Below are 20,814 nucleotides of genomic sequence, written 5' to 3' on the forward strand. Positions count from 1 at the left end.
ATTACAAGTATTACACCAGTTTTGTTTTTAGTCCGTTGTCAGACGAGACGAAACTACAGCGTTGGTGAAATTTGGCCTCCTTCGCATTATCCGCACTGCTAGTAACTTAACTAACCTCCCAATTAGTCTGGTTCCCTGAACCTCTCTCCACTTCGTTATCATAACGAAGTGGAGAGAGGTCAGGGAACCAGACTAACTCCCGATATGCATACACGTCACAGGTCAAACAGTCACGTGATAACAACAAACTGCGTTGTCTAGTGGTTTCAGTGTGATCAATCTGCCTCTTTCTAGGAGAATGCGACAGCCACATGATTTGGGCTGGTGTCATCTCAGTTAATATGTTGAAAACCATGTATTCTTTCATGTTATTGTAGACATTGCCTGACCTTCATTCAATATTTTCGAGTGTTTGTCTTCTTTCTGCAATACTGGAAACATTGCAACATGGCAGGTAAAGACGGGAACATGAAAGTTCTTGCCAATGAGATACTTGGTGCATAAACCTATATTGCAACATGGCAGGTAAAGACGGAAACATAGAAGCTCTTGTCAATGAGATACTTCAGGAGAATGAATATTATTTCAATATTAAAGAAAAACAGTACGAGATAATAAAATTAGTTCTTGATGGAAGTGACACATTTACCGTCCTTACCACGGGATATGGAAAAAGTGTATGCTACATGCTCCCACCAATGATGTTAGACAAGGTAAGGAAAGAGAGAGAAACAATTAACTCAATTAATGTGATTTAAAGAGAATAAAGTAATGTTGATTTCTTAAACACTAAAATTTTGTGTTATGAAAATATATGAAAAGATTATCGTTATTTAATAGCAGGTATGCATGTATAATGCTATAAATATAAAATTGTGTAATAGAGTGCTGTCCGACCCGCGGCCCGAACTAGTTTTAAATGGCCCGCCAGAGCTCGAGGAGCTTTATAGTCGTTGCATTTCAGTTTTCTGCTGTGGCCCTCGGCTTCAAGAAAAACATTTTTCAGTGGCCCATGGTGTCAAAAAGGTTGGACAGCACTGGTGTAATATAAAAAGAATGTACATATATAATCTTGCTAATGTTTAAGTTGAGCACATTTAAGTTGAGCACAGTGATATGCATCAATGCATACAGGTTTGATATGAATAGGTAAATTGCTTTCATGTTAATGCAGTAAGATAATTTTGGAGCAAGATAAATTATATTTTTGTTAAAAACAAAGTTTAGCAAACTAATTTTATTGCAGATGCACTGTCCTAAGCAACACACAAGTTTGTTCAATTCACCTTTGAAGTCATTGAAAACTGACCAGGTGAAAACATTGAAAGACCATAACGTTAAAGCATATGGAATCCATGAAGGAATTGAGAAAGAAGACATAGATGGTAAGTGTGTGTGTGTGTGTGTATATATATATATATATATATATATATATATATATATATATATATATATATCCAATAATGCATTAAAGATTTTACTATCAGTTTGAAAAATTTTAGTCAATTCACACAAATATGTGAAACATAATGATCACCATGATACATAGCACATGACTATGATACTTTGTCACTAATTTTTCACTTAAATGTACTTTCTTTCATGCTACAAACTTACTCATGCCACAGTTTATTTTTTGAAGCCATAAAAAGTGGAATTTTTGTGCAACAATGTTAATAATAATAATAACAATAATAATAATGAGGACTTTGTATAGCGCCTAATCTTTAGAAGCTCTAAGTGCTTTACAACATTAGACAACACCTACAAGATAAAAAACATATAATGATATGATTACAAACACAAACACCATGAAATTAGAAAACATAGGAAAAACATGCTGGGAATTATTAAGGTAGGAAACATTATTAGGTCTTTAAGTTTGTTCTTACAGTTGAAATAAGTGAGTTTTGAGAGCACTCTTGAATGTTATCACTGTGCCTTTGTGTCTAAGTTCAGTGGGTAATTCATTCCACGTTGCAGGGCCCTGGTATGCAAAAGAATGCTGTCCATATGACTTTGTTTTCATAATGGGAATAATGAGTATACGATTGTCAGAAGAGGAGCGTAAGTATCTTGCTGGTGTGTACACATGGGTGAGGTTGGATAGATATGTTGGACTAGAGTCTATCATTGAAACATAGCACAGAGAACAAATTTTGTGTTTGATTCTGGGTCAAATGGCTAGCTAGTGTAGGGTAAAGAGCAGATGGCAGGTGTGCTCTGATCGTGGTACACAAAGTATGATCCCAGCAGCTGTATTTTAATGTTTTGAACTTTCTGGAGTAGATATTGAGATGAACCAGACATAATTGAGTTACAATAGTCCAGTCTTGAAATTACTAATGAACACACAAGTGTTTTAGTGGCATCAACTGAAAGATATTTGGGAATGGAGCTGATGTGTCTCAGCTCAAGATATGCAGCCTTGCATATATTCATGACATGTTGGTGCAGTGTGAGAGTACTGTCCAGAGTAACACCTAGGTTTCATACTGATTGTGTGAATTTAATGTTGGTGTTGCTGATATTTATTGTTTGAGGTAAAGGATGTGAATGAGAAAGTTGTAATCAGAATGGCCTCAGTTTCATCATCATTCATTTGCAGCTTGTTACATGTCATTCATGATTTCACATCAGAAATGCACCTCTCTACACCTTGGATGGTAGCGTCAACTTCAGTTGGGTGGCTAGATTTTTATATTTGGGTGTCATCAGCGTACAATTGGTGTCAGACACTGGATGATGATCTATGACATGTGAGAGCGGCTGAGTGTATAGAATGAAGAGAACAGGTCAAAGAACAGACCCCTATGGAACACCACAACATAGATCAACTGGGCTGGAGTGTATTCCATTTGCAGATACAATTTTTGTCATGTTGACCAAGTAGGAGTTGAACCACAGTAAGGCTGTATCATGAAGACGGTGAAGTGATATATCATGGTCTATTGTGTCAAATGCTGCAGACAAATCAAGGAGGGTGAGGACTGTAATCTTTCCGCTATCCAAAGCAGAGAGAATGTCATTAACTACTTATAGAAGAGTAGTTTCAGTACTGTGGCAAGGGCGATATGCAGATTGTACATTACTAAAAGGACTTTGAATTCAGATGAGATATAAGTTGAGATAGAACAACCTTTTCTAAGATTTTTTATATGAATGGGAGATTAGAAACTGGGAGGTAGTTCTTTAAATTGTTATGGTCTAGTGTTGGTTTGTTTAGGAGAATCTTTACAATGGCAATGTTGAAAAATGATGGGAATTCCCCTGATGCGGTATTAATAGTATCACTTAGTGAAGGCAATAGTGGATCTTAGCACTCAAGCAGCAGTGATTTTGGAATTGGATCAAGTTCACATGACTTTGGTGCACTCTTCATCAGGATTGTACATACGAAATCCGTAGAGACAGGTTCAATTGCTGCTATTGGTTGCCACTCAAATTCTGTATCCCAACTGTATGGTGACGACGAGTCAGTTGAAATTTTGGTGTCAAGCTTATCTCTAATGGTTTGTACTTTGTCACGGAAAAAATTTGCAAACATGTCCAGAAAGTCAGCTGGAGAGAAGGTAGTTGGAAGTGGTGTAGATTTGTTCCTTGACATTAGCTTGTTAGTAATCTCGAAGAGTTCTTTGCAGCCGGAACTTTCCATGATCTTAGTAGTGTAGTGGGCTGATTTCGCTGCATGGACTATATTTGTGACATTCTTCTTAATGGTTTCGTAGATTTGCTTATGAATAGGGAGTCTAGCGGAAAGCCAAAGCCTTTCAGCTTTACGGCGGTCTCTTTTAGCAGTGCGAAGCTGGTCCCTAACACTGCTATACCATGGAGAACACTTTTGAATTGATACTCTGCACTTGGTAGCTAGGACATGTTTGTCAAGCAATGAATGCAGGCAGTTATTGCAGTTGTTCTGCTGTAGGAGGTTGTTGTTGTCGTTGTAGGGTTTAACGCCATTTTCAGCACAAGATAGGCTATACATGGCGGCCAGTATAATTGGTGGAGCAAGAACCCTGGAAAACCCAGGGAAGAACCACCGACCTACGAGAAGCTACTGGCAGGCTTTCTCACGTACCAATGTTAGTCGAGGCTGGACTCGAACTCACGCAGACAGAGGTGAGATGGCAGTGATCAGTAACGGCGAGCGCTTTAGACCACTCGGCCACCTGTAGGAGGTAAGCAAGTTGTTAGGTTTTCTTGGATGTCATGCATTAGTTTGGTTATATTTATCATACGGAGGTTTCTCTTAGTAGCAGATAAAGGGTGGAGGGTTAGGGACTGACACGTCAAGATGGCATATAATGCAGAGGTGATCTGATGCAAGTTCATGGGATACCAGGGAGGACCATAGAATGTTATCATCAGGTCTACGAAAAATCCAGTCTAAAATGTGACCATGTTTATGGGTGGGTTGGTTAACTGACTGTTTGAGGTTGAAAACATTAATGGTATCTATGAGTTTTGATGTGTTTGGGTTTCCGCCAGACAGTCAAAGTGAAAGTTGAAATCTCCAAGAATAATCAGGTTGCCACCTATTGAATTTCCATACTCCAGGAGATTCGGAAACTGCTTCAAAACAAGATATTCAGTCAACTTGTTTTTTCTACTAGGAGGAGGGCGGTATGGGCAGAAAAAATGGACTGACCTTTGCTCCAGTGTGAGTGAGGGTTGGACTAGTTCAAATGATATGTGGTCAAAATTGAATGTTGTGGTGTGGTTAAGACGTTTGATCATGGAGTTGTTTGTGATGACAGCAATTCTACCTCCGTGAGAGTTACGGGGGAACGACTTGATGGAGTAACCAGTGGGTGTTAGATCCACACACTTGGGCTCATAGCCTGGTGTTTTTAGCCATGTTTCTGTCAGGAAAAAGATGTCAATGTTCTGGTCATTGATATAATTAACTATTTCTGTGCGCTTTTCTGGTGGTTCTACTGATTGGGCAGCAAATAATGCAATATGCAGATGTATCTCTTGGATAGTTGACACGAAGGTTGACAAATTAATATGAATTTGAATTAGGTTATCTAAAATAATGGTCGAACAGAAGCTATCATTACCAGGCACTGGAATGGTGTAATACGACAATGCATGCAGAGAAAAGTTGTGTGTGGTTGCATAAGATGAAGCCCACTGCAAATCTGAATGGTATGAAATTTTTAATAAATGTTTTATTACAAAGATTTTACTCTAGCAAGATAGAAGCTTAACTCTGAAATGAATGTAACATCTAGGAGGAAAAATAGGCGTGTACACAATGATTAGAACAATTTGATGACCTTATAAATATTTATGTTTATTTTAAATTATGAAATTGAATCCATCAATAATATCTAATAATACAAATTTTAATAAACATCTTTTAGATTATTCTGTTTATGATTTGTTTCAGGGTGCTGGACTTCAGGAAAGAGTACATAAAAGTTGGTGTACTTCAAAGTATTACTGAATGTCCATTGCTAACACTGACTGCAACTACACCAACTGAAATAAAGACTGATATTGTACAAACCCTAGGGCTGACAAATGACAAATTAAATGTTGTTTCTGTATTGCCAAATATGTATGTAATATATAAATATTGTTACAGATATAATTATTTCAGTATGTACTAATAATAGGCAACCATCGCTAAAGAAAGTAACTGTTGTACATTTCATAGATATTTTATCATAACACATAAGTGGATAAAAACTATTAGTACATATATCTTCAGACGGTTTTTATTATTTGTAATATTTCTTTTGTCAAATCAGACTCTTACAATATTACTAGAGCAGATGCATTAAAGTTGATATAATAATTCTCCATAAGTTAAAATTGACGAGACCAACTTATTACCTTTTGATAAGACCCGAATGGGCCAGGCAAGGAATCTGATTGGTCAAAATATTACACCTATACATTTTTAAGAAGCATATGTCATGATCAGAGGGATTGTAATATTAATGCACGATATGAAAATCAATTTTCAGAAATTAGATTAATATAAATGACTGTCTATAAAATTGCATAAATCTGATACTTTTGCAGGCCAAATATTCAGCTTTGTGCCACCAAAAGTTTTGAAAATTATGAAGAGGAACTTGAATGGGTAAAAATTGAGATTATTTGGAATGGACATATGATGAAAAAAGTCATAATGTTATGTAAACTCTATAAGCATGTGTGAACGATTATATATATGGTTTTATTCAACACTTAATGATAAAGCTTATGATTGGGAAAAGGCAATAGGAAATCATTTGATTGAAATAGTTCATGCACACACATATACATCATCCAAGGAGCGCATTATGAATATTTTCCATAGAAGTGACAGTACCATCAGGCTTCTGATTGATACTGTAGCAGTAGGTATAGGAATAAATATTCCAAATGTGTCCATAGTAGTAATATGGGGTGTGCCCCCAATATTGCTCCAGTTGTGGCAGGAAGTTGGACAGTGTGGATGAGATGGACGACTTTGTCTTATGTTTCGCATTCCCCAGAAGTATTGCCATCCCTTGTGGTACCTGCAGGAAACAGGCCAAAAGAACATGCTTTTGTCCAAGTCGAGCCTAATTGAGAAGTTTGGCAAATACAACTGAATGCCATAGGATTTATTGTTTGAAATACTTTTCACTAAGCTCCAAAACTGATACAGAAATAGAGAAAATGAAATTGTTAAAATCTTGTTCAAAAGACTGTGTAGATACATGTCAATGTCAAATGTGCATCTGTTGCATAAAATGCATGTCGAAGTGTGAATGTCCAAACAGATATAAGTCTAAATTATGACCTGATTCATTCTTATTTGCATTGAATTTATTCATTTCAGACCCTCAGGCTTAGTTGTTTAAATGTTGCATACAGGAGAAAGACGTACAGTTTATGGCTTCAAGCATTCAATTTTACTGAATAAAGGCTAACTATGATGGCTAATTGTTTGTTTCACATAACTTTACCATACTGTCAACATGTCTCAATAGTCTCTTCTTGAATTTTTAGGAACTCTTACTAATCACTGACCACTTTCAAATTTTCTAAACCTTTGAATGCTCTTCCACTTTGATACTTGACCAAATTCTGAGACTTCAGTGTTTAAACCATTCTAAGTATGTCTTTCTTTCTATGAACCTTTCCAGTTTTTCTAGTGTTGAATGGCCTACAGATGACCTTCTCATTAAACATATGATTAACAGCCTTTCCTACTCCTAACATCTGGCTATGTCTGTTTATTGTGTCAGTGGTGAGTTGGCCTCCAGCATCCCGACTACTGTCCTTATCCTCTCTATTTCGATGTTCACAGTATAGGTCCTTGGGAATGTTCTTTTCTTTTTCCTCCCTTTAAATTGACTGTCCTTTCAGATATTAGGACATGTTTTAGTCTTTCTGATGCTGCTCCAGAAATGTTTGCAATCAGCCTCAGGCCAAACATCAAGTACTTGCGGTGGATCTTTTCACAAAATTCGAACAGGTAAAATTTCCAGTACCTTATCATTCTGGGACCATCATTTTCTTGTACAGCATGATGCCAAGCTATATCATTTAATCCCCTCCAAATTAATCTCTTGACATATTAAGTTTTGGCATCTTTGAGTCTATTAGCTGTCATCTTCTATCTCCAGCTTTAACTTAACTCAAGCTCCATCCTGCATTCCTCTGAACAGAACCATTCACCTTCTGGTACATCATCTTCCTCCATGCCTAAACACTCCAGATGGAACCAGGAACCCCTCTTACAATATCGGTTGTTACAATAAACCATATGTCCACCAGCATCCAACCGGCATTTACAGTAATCCTCATCATCAATCACTGGTTCTACTGCAACATGAATGACTTCCTTAATCACCTTCTCATATACTTTTTCCACAATTATTTTTGAGAGCTCATCTCTGTACTTTCTTCTTTCTTCTGATGAGTCAGGAAAGCCTTTAGGTGTATCATCTTTTTCTGTCATACCTGGTAGTTCCATTGCATACAATATGATATAACCTTGTCACAAACTCTAACAGTGCCTCCACCATGTCAAAACAATCCATTATAATTTTTGTAACACTTTTATGGTCATACACTTGCTTCAGGTTGTATAATGTTCCCTTCTCTCTGTGGCTTTCAAACTTGAAGAGTTCATCATATGAGTCCTGATGAAGAGAAAAATCTTGTCATAAATTTAGTCATTTTTCTTTGATTATAAAGTCTGCTGACTCCTGCAATAGTAAACTTGGTTCTGACTATAATGTAGTGACTAAGCTGTGCCTGAAGGGATAAATTAAAGTCAGCAATAGGCAGAATTAAATGAATCACATTTACATTTTATTTTAAAAATTATTGTACCCTTCTTCGTATCCTTAGGACAGTTCACAATATATCTCAGTCTCTTTATAATAACAAAATTGTTAATCTTTTTTCAAGTGTCACACAGTAAAAAGCTGATGAAAGTCTTTTGGACTTGCAAAACAAGCTATGATGCTAGATGCACAGCAAAGTGCAATATATAATCAGATACTGCATGTTTTCTGTAGTTCATCTTAACAGCTTAAGTTAAAGATGATAAAATATAGTAAATATGTAATACCATAAAACCTGTATTTAAAAGACACTGAAAGGAACACAAACAATTTATTATTAATTGACTGGTGTCATATATATAAAGTTTTTTTTTATATCTTAAATTTGACAGGATATACCACTAAGTGGATTGCTTTCTGAAAAATGAGGTGTCTTTTATATTCAACCTCTCTACAACAGCAGGTTTTACTGCAATTATCAATCAGTAAAAATGATATGTTGTGAAACTTTTACTTTATTCCTGTTCACACCTGGAGAAACATGAGTTGTCTGTGCTACTCCTGTAGGGCAGGTTCAAACAGGTCATGTCATGCCCACCTGTCAGCTCATTTATTCAAGCTTGACACAAGCATTAAATATTAGGCTGAATAAAAATGACAGAAAAGAGTTGTGTGTTTAGTGGATCATTCATGACAAAACATGGTAGAGAGTTGATTGACAAGTAATCTTATATATATATACCAGCGTTTCTGTGAATGGCAATAACAATTATACAGCACAGAAACAACTTTCAATAAGAAATAATGACCTTCTGACAACATGGAATGGCATGATTATGCAAGGAGCACTCTTATTGAATTCTCTAGAAATGCCTTGCTTAAAGATAAAAATTTACTGGACGACTAAAGTTTGACAATGTGATTATCAATATGAAAAAAGTCATTAGTGTTATAACAATTGGTCACTGTGACCTACTATTGCTTGTTGAATGCTGCAAAAACTGTCAAATTAACATAATGTTTGAAGATATAATGCCTAAATTAAGTTAGCATTGTGTTTAATTGTGATCTTAAAATATAACTGACATGCAGAGGTTTCAAATTTTGGTCATCAGAAAGTGCAAGTTTTTGAAGTTCCAATATATCAGATATATTATTTAGTGTCATTTCCAAATTTGTAACATTTTAAAAGGCTTTAATGGCATAAGTGATTTAAAATCTGTCACAATGATTTTTGCAAGTTAATTATTGGCATATCTGGCATCATTTTTTCTCCGTTAAACCTGATCTTTATGGGTGGAGATTAATGACTCAGGTCCATTCACTATCTCACATACCTTGTAATATCTCAAATAACTGCAGTATATTATTTATAACTTTCCCCATGTCATAGAATTTGCATGCTGTGACAGAAACTTGAAGCTATTTGATTTTTAAACTTTCTGGTTTATGTATGATATTTTTCAGAAAAAAATTATTCTTACTATTCATTTGATGATGATTGCAATGATAAAAAATATTATCCTTATTGCTATTATTATTATTATGATTATTATTATTATTATTATTATTCTAAAAACAGTAAATTTCAGATGTGCATGTTTCTGAATCAAATGACTTGATTATTCATCTGAATATACCTTCTTACACTAGTCAACTCATCACTTTCTTGGACTGAACTAGATTCCTCTTCTTCATTCTCAGCCGCCTCTTCATCTTCCTCCTCTGCCTGCTCTTCTTCCTCCATCAAACAGTCCTCTTCTCCATCTATCCAAACAAACTCTAACTTGGGCAACTCATCCAAAGTTTCATCTACACTGTCAAAAAAAGGAAAGAATATGTATAATTTTACTGTCATAATGCCTGTACTGTTTAATAAAACTTATATTTGTGTGTACTTCAAAATAAATTGTTATGCCTTATTTTTTAAAGTGTCTCACTTTTATACTAAAATGTAGACAAGCCAGGATTTGGATGATGTGTTGCTGTACCTTATATACTTAGGTGGCCTAAAAAGTAAGTATCATGAAGTAAACGTTTAAACAAAGAGACAAATACAGGTGTAAGAACTGACATAGAATTTTTATGAATGACACGCAACAATTCAAATTCTTAGCAGCAGAGAGGGCGAACAGACCTGTGACATTTTTGAAGGGTCCAAAATTGAAATAAGCCCTTGTAAGAAAAAAAACGATTACATGGCCTAAATAACATTAAAATCAAAATCTTTTAACCACTTTGGAGGCTTCTCTAATTGGGTTAGTTCATTTTGTTATTTTGTTTTTTCCCGAACTGAAAATATAAAATATGCAAATGTATCACGAAACTGGACTAACTCGGTGGTCACACCCTCTCTGCTGCTGTAATTAAATCATTCTAGCATCAATAATGCCACCAGCCAAGGAATCTTACACAGCTAGGTTAGCTCGAGAGAGAGACTAGAAGCAATAAAGAAATTTCTTCCTGTTCATGATTCTGTATGACGAAAACTTCAAGAATGTAAAGAATCTCAAGTTGAATATGCAGAAGGCACAGAACAGTTATTTTGACATGTCACAAAAGTTACTGAAAGAGTTATAGAAGCCGCTGAAGGTCTTCTTCCGACATTAAAACAAACTGCCAAACAAACTGAAAAGATAGCGAGAAGAACTAAATAAACCAAAGGAATTTTACGAGAACTTCCAACTGAAATAACTACTGCTCAACCTCATCCTTTAGGCGTAGAAATACTTGAAGGTATTGGTGAAATAAAACAAGTTCTTGCACCTAAACTTAAAGAATAGGGAGAAACGGAACCAGACGAACAAGTTAAATTATTTGAAAGATTTAATGATATGGCTATTTATGCAAGAACAAAAGAAATAGGATTAAGTAAATTAGCTGCTTTTGTGTCTTTAAGTTTTAGTTATAGAGAAAGATATTTAAAACATGAGTATAATAAACCCGAAGGTAGAGATACCTGGTATAGATAGATATTTTGCATAAAATTAAAAAAAAGATCGCATCTCAAATAGTGATTTAGTATATTTGCCATATTTATATGCAATAAATAAATATAATTTATGTACTAAATTTTCTCATCAAATGTCCCTACCTCGACCTAAACCACAACCTCCTCAACCTAAGCAAGAACATCTTATCAGCTACCTCCACCGCAGCAACAAATAGAATGACATCAACAACCACAACCTTCTGAGCAACCTAAAGATATTTTTACTGATAAAGCTCTTAAGTATTTAATGAAAATCAGGATAAATTAATCAACATTGCCGCATGTGAATATAATCAAAAAAGATGATATTTAAAACCTGAATATATGGGAAAAGTATCACCTAAATGTTGGATTCCCGTAGTATATTTTGCTTTCAAAGGTTCACATATTAATTCAAAAGATCAAGAATATAATAAATTTAAACAGTGTGTAGAAAAATTAAAGCAACATCAAAACTACTGATGATTCACCCGGCACCACAGGAAATGGTTTTCCTTTGACTGTGCCAAGAGGAAGCGGCTTTGTTGCTTGGCCTAACATTATTTTTTCTGACTTAGAACGACTAGAAATTCTGATTGGAGGAAAACATGCTGGAAATAGTTCTCCAGAAATCACTAAAGAAATATCTTCTATTTGCTGAAGATTTTTTACTGGCGGCATCATGGAAATTAATGTTTATCGATCTCTTATTGATGAAATTATTGATGATTATCACAGATATTAGATAAATGAATAACAAATAAAGTGATCATACATAATGCTCAACTTGGACCAACCATGGTCAAGGTAGTAAATTCTTGATTGCCAGTATACAAAGCGATTTATAGAGATGGACTCGGTGATGTGGTTCAAGGTTTATTTGCGAGAGTAGCTCCAAAAGCAATACTGATTGCAAAACAACTAGGAAAGAAGGCTATGGAAACTATTTGTGATATGGGTTTTGGTGATGTTGCTGGTAAAGCGTTCTGGGCAATCAAAGAAAGACTAGCAGCAGCAGAGAGGACAGACAAGCTCTAATTGGTTCACTCTCCATTTCTCTAAATAAGCCCTCCTGGAAAAATTGCAAAAATAACCCCCAAAAATTGTGATTGCCTCAGTATCCGGTATGAGACAACCGTGTCAACAACCCAGCCTATCGATGATCGAAGGAAAATACGCGATCGTGTCGGTGCCAATTTGGAGATACAGTGTCCTCTCATCTGCTGCTAATTAATTAAAAAATTATTATATCATAATATGGTACATCCAGAATCTTACACAGCTAGGCTAGCTCGAGAATGATTAGAAGCAATTAAAAAATTTATTCCAGTCAGAGATGAATTTAGAAAAAACTTACAAGCGTGACAAGAAGCACAGGTTGAGTATGCAGCAGAAACAGAATAGTTATTTAAACCCGTCACTGTGGTTACTGGAAAAATGTTAACTGCTATTAGGGGGCCTGAGAAAGAGAAGAAGGGGGGGGGGGTGAGGAAGAGAGTCTTCTTCAGGTATTAAAACAGACTGCTGAAAAAATAGCTGCAGTTCAGCCTCAACTTAAAGATGAAGGCGAAGAAACATTTGAAGGTGCTGTTGGTAAAAAAACCCAAAAAGGAAAGAGAGGAATTGATTTTAGGGAGAAATTTACTAAGGAAGGTATACAAGAAATTCAAAAATATAAATTGAGAACTATACAGGATAAGTCCAATTTTGGTGAGTTTGCTGCTGAACATTTTTCTTCCAGAGATCAATTTTTAAAACCCGAACACATTAAAAAAGTAAATAGTGACACATGGAACGATTGGGTGTTTAAAATAAATCAAAATGTTGATTATATACACAAAGAAAATATTGATTATAAGATTTATTTAGAAGGAGCAAAAAGTTATGATAAAACACTAAAAGAACAAAGAGATCAAGAAAAAGAACAAAAACAAAGGGAAAGGGAACAAAAACGAGAACAAAGAGTAAAAAAACAAAAGAAACCAAATAAAAACGAAAACAACACCAGGAAATTCCTTTCTATCAACTTCCTCCTGCATTGCAACAAACGGAAACTCATGAAGAACCAGAAGAAGAGTTTCATGATGCACCTGGTGCTACTGGTAGTGGTTTGGGAAGCAGTCTTATTGTTTGTTCTGATAATATCCTCAATGACGTACAACTGTTAGAGGTTTTCATGGGAGGAAAATGAGCTGGAAATAACTCACCAGAAATAATTAATGAAGCAGCTGATATCTGTCGATGATTATTTCAAGGCAGTATCATGGATACTAATATTTACCGAGAACTCATTGATGAGCTTGTTGATGATTATCATAGTGACTAATTGTAACAGTGATTAGGTAAATAAATAATTAAATAAAAATAATCATACACAGTTCTCATCATAGACCAATCATGGTCAGGGTGGTAAATTCACGATTACCAGTATATAGGATGACTTACGGAAACGAACTTGATATTGTTCAGGGATTATTTATGACGATAGCCCCCAAAGCAATGCCAATTGCAAAACAATTATCGATGAAAGCCATTGATATTATTCGTGATAAAGCTCCTGGTGCTATTGGTAACGTTGCCAGTCAATCAAGGACAGAATAGCATGATTAATACGCAGACCAAAAGCGGTCCAACCACCACCAGTAAAATTACCCAGTACTGAAGTTATGCCCACGAATATTAGTAAAGTAATAAATCAATCCGCAAATCAAAAACTAGCAGCGCTGATAAATCAAGGGGCTGAACAAATAAATACAAGTCTGATATCAGGAAGTGGTCTTCGTTTTAGATGATAACAAATTAAAATAAAATGTTTAAACATGAATCCGACAGTGTTTGACATGGACGAACTGGTTCTTAAAAATGAATCAGTGCATGATTTTCAGCATTATTCTTATGAAGCAGTTGCGCCAAATCAACGTGGACGAATTGAATTACGAGTTCAAGATACAAGTAGATATTTCTTACCCGCTGAAGCGTTTATTGAAGTAGAAGGTGAAATTATGAAAACAGATGATACATAATACGAACGTGATGTTAAAGTCGGTTTTGTTAATAATGGAATTATGGCCTTGTTTGAAAGCGCCACGTATATGATTGACGGAATAAAAATTGAATCAATTGAAAATAATGTTGATATAGCTACAACAATAATAGGTTTGGCAAGATATTCTGATGATTATACAAGATCAGCTAGTCCATCAATGATGTTTGCTAAAGACACTTCTGATTTTCCTAATAATGATCAGTACAGTATAAGACGGCCAAGAAATAATGCCAACAACGACGATGCTGATGTATGGCCGGTGGTTCACGGTGTTAGTACAGAATTTAATTTAGGATTTGCAATGCGTAGATTAATGTTGAGTGTTGATCATAGAAGATTTTCATGTGCAATTCCACTGTCCCATATATTTGGATTTTGTAGAGGTGTTAGAAAAGTAATTTTTGGAGCAAAACATACAGTTGTGCTCATAAGAAAAGCTGATGACGATGATGCTTTATGGCGACCTGCGAGTGACGCTGGTAAAGTAATACTAATAAAACTTTCGTTGTGGATTCCGGTAATGACTCTGGTAATTGCTGAAGAACAGCGATTACTTTCTTTTATGAATCAAGGTGGTAAATCGTTGTTATCGTGGCTTACAGTAAACACAGATAGTGCTCAAAGTGGTATCAATGGTTTATTTACATGGCATATATCATTGCGGCAGGGACTTTCAGCACCACGACATATTTTCATTGCTTTTCAAGATTATACACGAAGAAATTCACAAACACGGAGTCATATGATATTTGATAAACTCGAAGTTTCTGAAGTTTCCTTAAGAATAAACGGACATCAAGAACCATCTGAGAATATACTGTTAGATTTTGATAATAATCATGTTGCACGTGTATGTCATCGTTTGACAAAATATCTAGGGCATGATCTAAATATAGATACTGGCTTGCAAATATCACAATTGGATTTTATGACATATTATCCAATCTATTACTTTCCACTAGAGCATCTTGATTTAGTTAGACAATCTGTCGTTGATATACACTTTCGAGCTAATGTAAAAGCCCCTCCTGATGATATAGCTGATCCACCCTTTATTCGCAGCTCCTACAGAGCAATTGCCGTTATACTCAGCAACAAATCAATGTTACTTGAAGGTGTTAGTGGGCGAATGAGAGTTATTGATGCCCCAGTGGAAAACAGACAATTAGACCAATCGCGTTAATTATAAAAATGTCATACAATCAAGTTAATGTCACTCTGACTCACGGTCTGGTGAAAAAATTTCAATCGCAAAACGCGAGCGCATGCGGAACAAAAATAACATTACGACGAGAACAAATTGCTAGTTGTGGTCCAAACAAGTTATCGCTGACTAAAACTCAAATAAAACATTTCAATAAAGTGCAGCAAGCAAAAACCAGAGTTCAACTTGATTTTGCTCCAAGTGCCATCAAGGACATGATTAAAAGCGATGGTATATTTCCACTTCTCGCAGCAATACCAGTGCTGATAGCTGCCGCTGCACCAGCTGTAGCAAAAGCAGCCACGTTAGGTGCTGTTGGAACCGCTGCTGGAATGGCATTAAAGAAAGCAACTGGGAAAAGGGTATAAAAAAGGGAGCGGGTCTAAGACTTCCAGGAACTCCGCCCTCATGGTACCCGAAACGTGTTTAATGCCGATGTCAAATTTTGATTTACTCGATTCTGCTAAACAACTTAAAATAACAAATTTCAGAGGTATTTTTAGGCGAGATCAGTTACTGCGTGAACCAAATAATCCAGAAACTGGAATTATTCATCTTAATAACAGCAATGGTCCAGGAACTCACTGGGTCGCTTACGCCATACATCCACGTGGAATTGTTTATTTCGATTCGTATAGGTTAGCAATGCCAGTTGAATTTCTAAAATATGTACAAAGCCCTCCCACTCCAGTCTGGTATTGAACTCTACCAACACAAACACTTACTGATCCTCCGATATGTGGCCGTGAAGTAATTAATGTACTTGACTCGTTATCGAAATCAACCAAACCACCTCACAAAGTCGTGCACGAGTATACCACGGATACAATTAACATTTTAAACAATCCCTAAATAATAATGGTTGATATTTACAGAAAAGCTCTCATCGAAACAAAGACAAAAAATCAAGATATTGATTTAACAAAATATGCGACTAAAGATGAAATCGATAATCTTTTAAACTTATCCGGGGTAGAGCCAGATGAGGTTGTTATTTTTCTGGACCAGCATGGCAAGCTAAAAACCACCAATATCTAATGGAATGACATAGCTCGCAGGGTTCTTGGAGCTACCCCGGGTAACTTCCCTGTGTTTACTGAAGGCGGTAGAATCAGAAACTCAAGTATATCAATTGCCGGCATCAAAGATGAAATTGCAGAAAGTGTGACAAATCGCTTAAAAAATACCGGTGACACAATAACAGGTGAACTCGACATGAACAAAAATAAAATAGTGGTGTTAGCGGATCCAACATCTGACGAAGATGCCAAGACGAAAAAATACGTGGACGTTAACTACAGCACCGTTGATGGTAAATTATCCACCTTGCGGGCCGAGTATGATGTTCACGTAAACGCGTTTACAAATCTCCTTAGAAACTTTAGAAAAATTAATGAAACCGCAGAGGAATTCTTTGGTACTCCGCCCACCACTGATATGAAACTTTCTGATATCAAAACTAACATTGACACAACCAAAACATCACTAGAAGATGTCGTAAGTGGAATTACTAACATCGTTAACACAATTAGTCTGATTAAAATCCCACCTGGAGTAACTCCCGGGCATATTACCAATATCGTATACACGGTATCATCTGGACTCACAACATGGTCAGCGCAGTACAGTACTATCAAATATACCGGAACAGTCACTGGTGTGTACAGGTTGTCTGTGTTCAGTGCTGCAAAATTTGAGATATTTACAACATATCATTGGAGGCATTTCACCGACAAGTTTTCTGGAGTTGTGACTATCATATCAAATAGCGGAAACGAAGAAACATATATACTGGAAGCAGCTGATAAAAAATTAACCGTAACATCTTACTGGAGGTGTTTGGAATTTGTAGCTGAAACACCTCAATTGGTCAAAGCATACAACAATAATGGCGTTAACAAATACGGAGTCAACAACGACATTGGATTCGCAACAATATAGATACTATCAAGTGCGTGAATGGCAGAGTTAAAAAAATATAATCAATACGTGCACGATAAAAGTAAAACAATACAAGCGACGTGTAGTTACTTTGGATGCGTTTGTTTATTCAGTATCCGCGTTAGTTGCATCCATCGGAGTAGTATTATCAGCGCTGACCCTGGTAACAACTGCAATAGCAGTAACAATATGCGTTTCATCGTCAGCGGCACTTGCAGGTGTTTTTATTATTGTCGCGAAAAAGATATCCACGTGCACGAACACAAAATTGCACGATTATATTACACGATTAAACACGGCCACAGCAGCATATTCTAAATTATCGTCGCTGATATCATCAAGCCTTAACGACGATAAAATATCAAATTCCGAATTCGCGCTAATGGTAAGACATACGATGAAGTCCACCATTTGAAAGAAAACGAAAAGAATAATGACAGAACTACTTCAGTAGATAGCCGCAAATACAACTCCGGCAAGGACCACAATGATAACAGTAAGCTCAACCAAACCTGAATTCAGTATTAATTTCTAACTGCGATTCCGGTAAGTGAGATCGCGCTCGCACAGTTACGAGAATATCACAGCTGGCCAAATATCAGATTAAAAATATTTGGTGGATTACCAGCGAATAATTCGTTTGTGTTTGCAAATAAAAATAAACCAGATGGTACTCCCGACTGGAACGTTGTTGGAATACCAGCCGGATGCTATCAAATCGAAGAAATCAATGAGGAATTACAACGTCGAATAAAAAATATCACAGGAAAATAATCCAAAATAGCAATAACAGCTTACGAACCAACGCTGTCTTCTGGAATTGAGATAAACTCACCCGATTACGCCGTGGATATATACCAGTCATCGATCAGAACAGTGTTAGGATGGCCTGAAATTCCACCACCGACACTACCAATACCACCTGAACCCAAAAAGTCTGATCATACCACGGACAAACAATCATACCACGAAATTACCTCACGTTACAAAGATAATTTACTTCATATAAAAAATGCAACGTTGGGTAGTAGGTTTACATTTTCTAGTAAGGACCAGGTAAACTGGTATTTTATTTATGAACAAGATTCCAGATGAAGAGCTGCAAGCAGACCTATTCACCTGGATCAAATTATTGAATATTTTAAAATCATTAATCAAGAACATAAAACACAACTAGAGCGACAAGGGCAAAGTTTCCAAGAACATCGTTTTGATATAACAAATTCACGTAGTGAAATCATTAAACACATTGAAATATTAAATCAGCTTGTATCCGACATGGAATATATTAACCAGCGATTAATTCAGGCAATAAATGATCACACTGACGATATGAATCGCTATAATCAGCAATTTTTAACTGCATACTCGATAAAGGAAGCTGAATTGCCAAATTTTAAATTTCCAGGATATAACGCAGACGAACTAAAAGAATCCACCACAAAAATCATCAACGAAAACTTTTCTGAAATACTTGAACAATGGAGAAAAACACTACTGTCGGCAACTATTCTCCGGCGCAATAATGATCCACAAGGGCAAGGACGACATGTATCTCCGGAAATCGTAAATATGACCCCGGTGGTCGCGGTCAGTCTTGCTTGTGATGCAATCGATGGGAGTTACAGCACGGACACAACAATATCAAATCAAGCACAACAAGGATTTATTCTTTATTCGTTCACCCCGAAAGAACCGCCCGCATTTCTGATTGTAAAAGAACCAATCAATCCGGTCTGTCTACGATGTCATAATCGTCTGTTATCAAGAATAAATTTCAAACTAACAGGGCAATCCCGACTCTTGCTGGATTTAAGAAATGCGACGGCAAATATTAATTTATATGTGCAAACCTAAAAATCTAAGATTTTCAAAGATTTTTAATCGTGAAGAAAACATCAAAAAAAAAAAATTCTCCGTCTTTGTATTAACAAGGTGGACTGACGTACTACTTTCACTTTCTTTACCACGTCCTTGATAGTCTAACTTTCGTTTTCGATCGTTTAACGATCTGACATAATTTTTCTTAGTTGCCTCACACGAGTATTAATTATCTTTGTTTCATATTCACGAGATAATTCTGACCTAATTTTTTCGATTGCACGTGACAATGAAACAAATTTTTTTTTATCCACGTTTCTTCTATTGTAGCTAGCGATTGACACATAGCCGTCTGAATCTTCTTTATAAATCTACATTGAAACGGTAAAATATATCTGTCCTCGTCTTTAGCCTCTTACAGTGCTTTAAAATCAGAAATATTTTTTTTCGGGATTTAATTCATCAGATACATTTATGCCTTTGTGTTCTAATTTTTTAATAGCAGAAATTACATCATTGATATTTTCGTAATTCATTATATATATACCGAATATTATATATTTGAAAGAAAAATATTTTACACTAAAGACGACACAACTCCATATGAACCTCTAGCTTACCAAATGATATGCTAGCGGGTTCAGGAGCACGGAAACACAGCCCCCCGTATGAACCCCTAACATGTCAAATAACAGTCTAGAAGGTGTAGGAGGGCGTGTTTGCGAAGACGAAACATTCCCCATATGAACCTCTAGCTTACCAAACGATATGCTAGCGGGTTCAGAGGAATACATATAAGGACAGTACAATCTTATGTGGTCCCCTAGATTGTCTTATAACATTCTAGCAGGATCAGCAGGTACATATAGCCTATCCTAAGGACAGCACAAGATATAATCTTAATTCTAACTATTACTAAGGACAGTACAACATGTATTTTTAACCATAAATTATACAAAGGACAGCACAGACAGATACTGGGTTATATTCTACGCTCAAAAGATTTGCACACCCTCCCCCAAATCAATCCCGTGAAAAATATCACAGCCACATGGTGATATGGCGGAAAGGTGTTATTTTCTGTTGAGTTTCGAAAATCACAGTTAATAATACAGACCCTATAGTATATAAGCTGACTGATACTTGGAAATTCAAGGATACCGCACGCGATGGGCGTGGCTTATTTGCTGTTTTGTATTTCTCTTTTTCTTAAATATAATCGTAGAAAAAATATAGAGAAAACCAGAAAACTAGACGGATTCAGTAAAACATATATATTGTTTGTGAAAAAATATGATTTATCCCAATAATCAATTATACTCCTGCCCGTGTTGACAATCCTTGATTTTATCAAAGGGAAGTTATTGAATATTTTTAATTTCCGTGTTAACCTTACAGGTAACACAGGGAATTGTTTACCTTCTTCACACTGTGGCTTGTAGTGTGTGTACAATAGACGGTTCGCCAAGGAACCATATATTTCAGACAGTTACTTCTGGACTGCAAAAAAAAAAAAAAAAAAAAAAAAAAAAAATGAATTTAGTTCTACTTT

At 35.9% G+C, this 20,814-nt stretch overlaps 1 protein-coding gene across 3 annotated transcripts; it reads left to right on the plus strand.

The window, feature by feature from the left end:
• Nucleotides 1-247: 247 nt before the first annotated feature.
• Nucleotides 248-10,201, plus strand: LOC149793561 (uncharacterized). Of its 3 annotated transcripts, none has more exons than XM_089967526.1 (4): nucleotides 248-713; nucleotides 1,247-1,385; nucleotides 1,984-2,082; nucleotides 5,396-10,201. In XM_089967526.1, the coding sequence occupies exons 1-4, from the start codon at nucleotides 519-521 to the stop codon at nucleotides 5,422-5,424; spliced, it is 462 nt and encodes a 153-aa protein (XP_089823652.1). In that variant the 5' UTR covers nucleotides 248-518; the 3' UTR covers nucleotides 5,425-10,201. The 3 variants fall into 3 exon arrangements, with proteins under 3 accessions (XP_089823652.1, XP_089823653.1, XP_089823654.1); XM_089967527.1 differs by having other exon boundaries at nucleotides 1,984-2,067; XM_089967528.1 differs by lacking the exon at nucleotides 1,984-2,082.
• The last annotated feature ends 10,613 nt before the right edge of the window (nucleotides 10,202-20,814 follow it).

Source organism: Sinohyriopsis cumingii, chromosome 8 (genome assembly GCF_028554795.1).
Source record: "Sinohyriopsis cumingii isolate HCF-2022 chromosome 8, ASM2855479v2, whole genome shotgun sequence".
NCBI classification, from domain to species: Eukaryota; Metazoa; Mollusca; class Bivalvia; order Unionida; family Unionidae; genus Sinohyriopsis; species Sinohyriopsis cumingii.

Bases quoted from the DNA above. Each gene is read 5' to 3' on its own strand.
- LOC149793561 (XM_089967526.1), top strand. From the start codon at position 519: ATGGCAGGTAAAGACGGAAACATAGAAGCTCTTGTCAATGAGATACTT. The intron at 714-1,246 runs GTAAGGAAAGAG...ATTTTATTGCAG, and splicing joins CACCAATGATGTTAGACAAG to ATGCACTGTCCTAAGCAACA. The intron at 2,083-5,395 runs GTGTGTACACAT...GATTTGTTTCAG, and splicing joins GGAGCGTAAGTATCTTGCTG to GGTGCTGGACTTCAGGAAAG.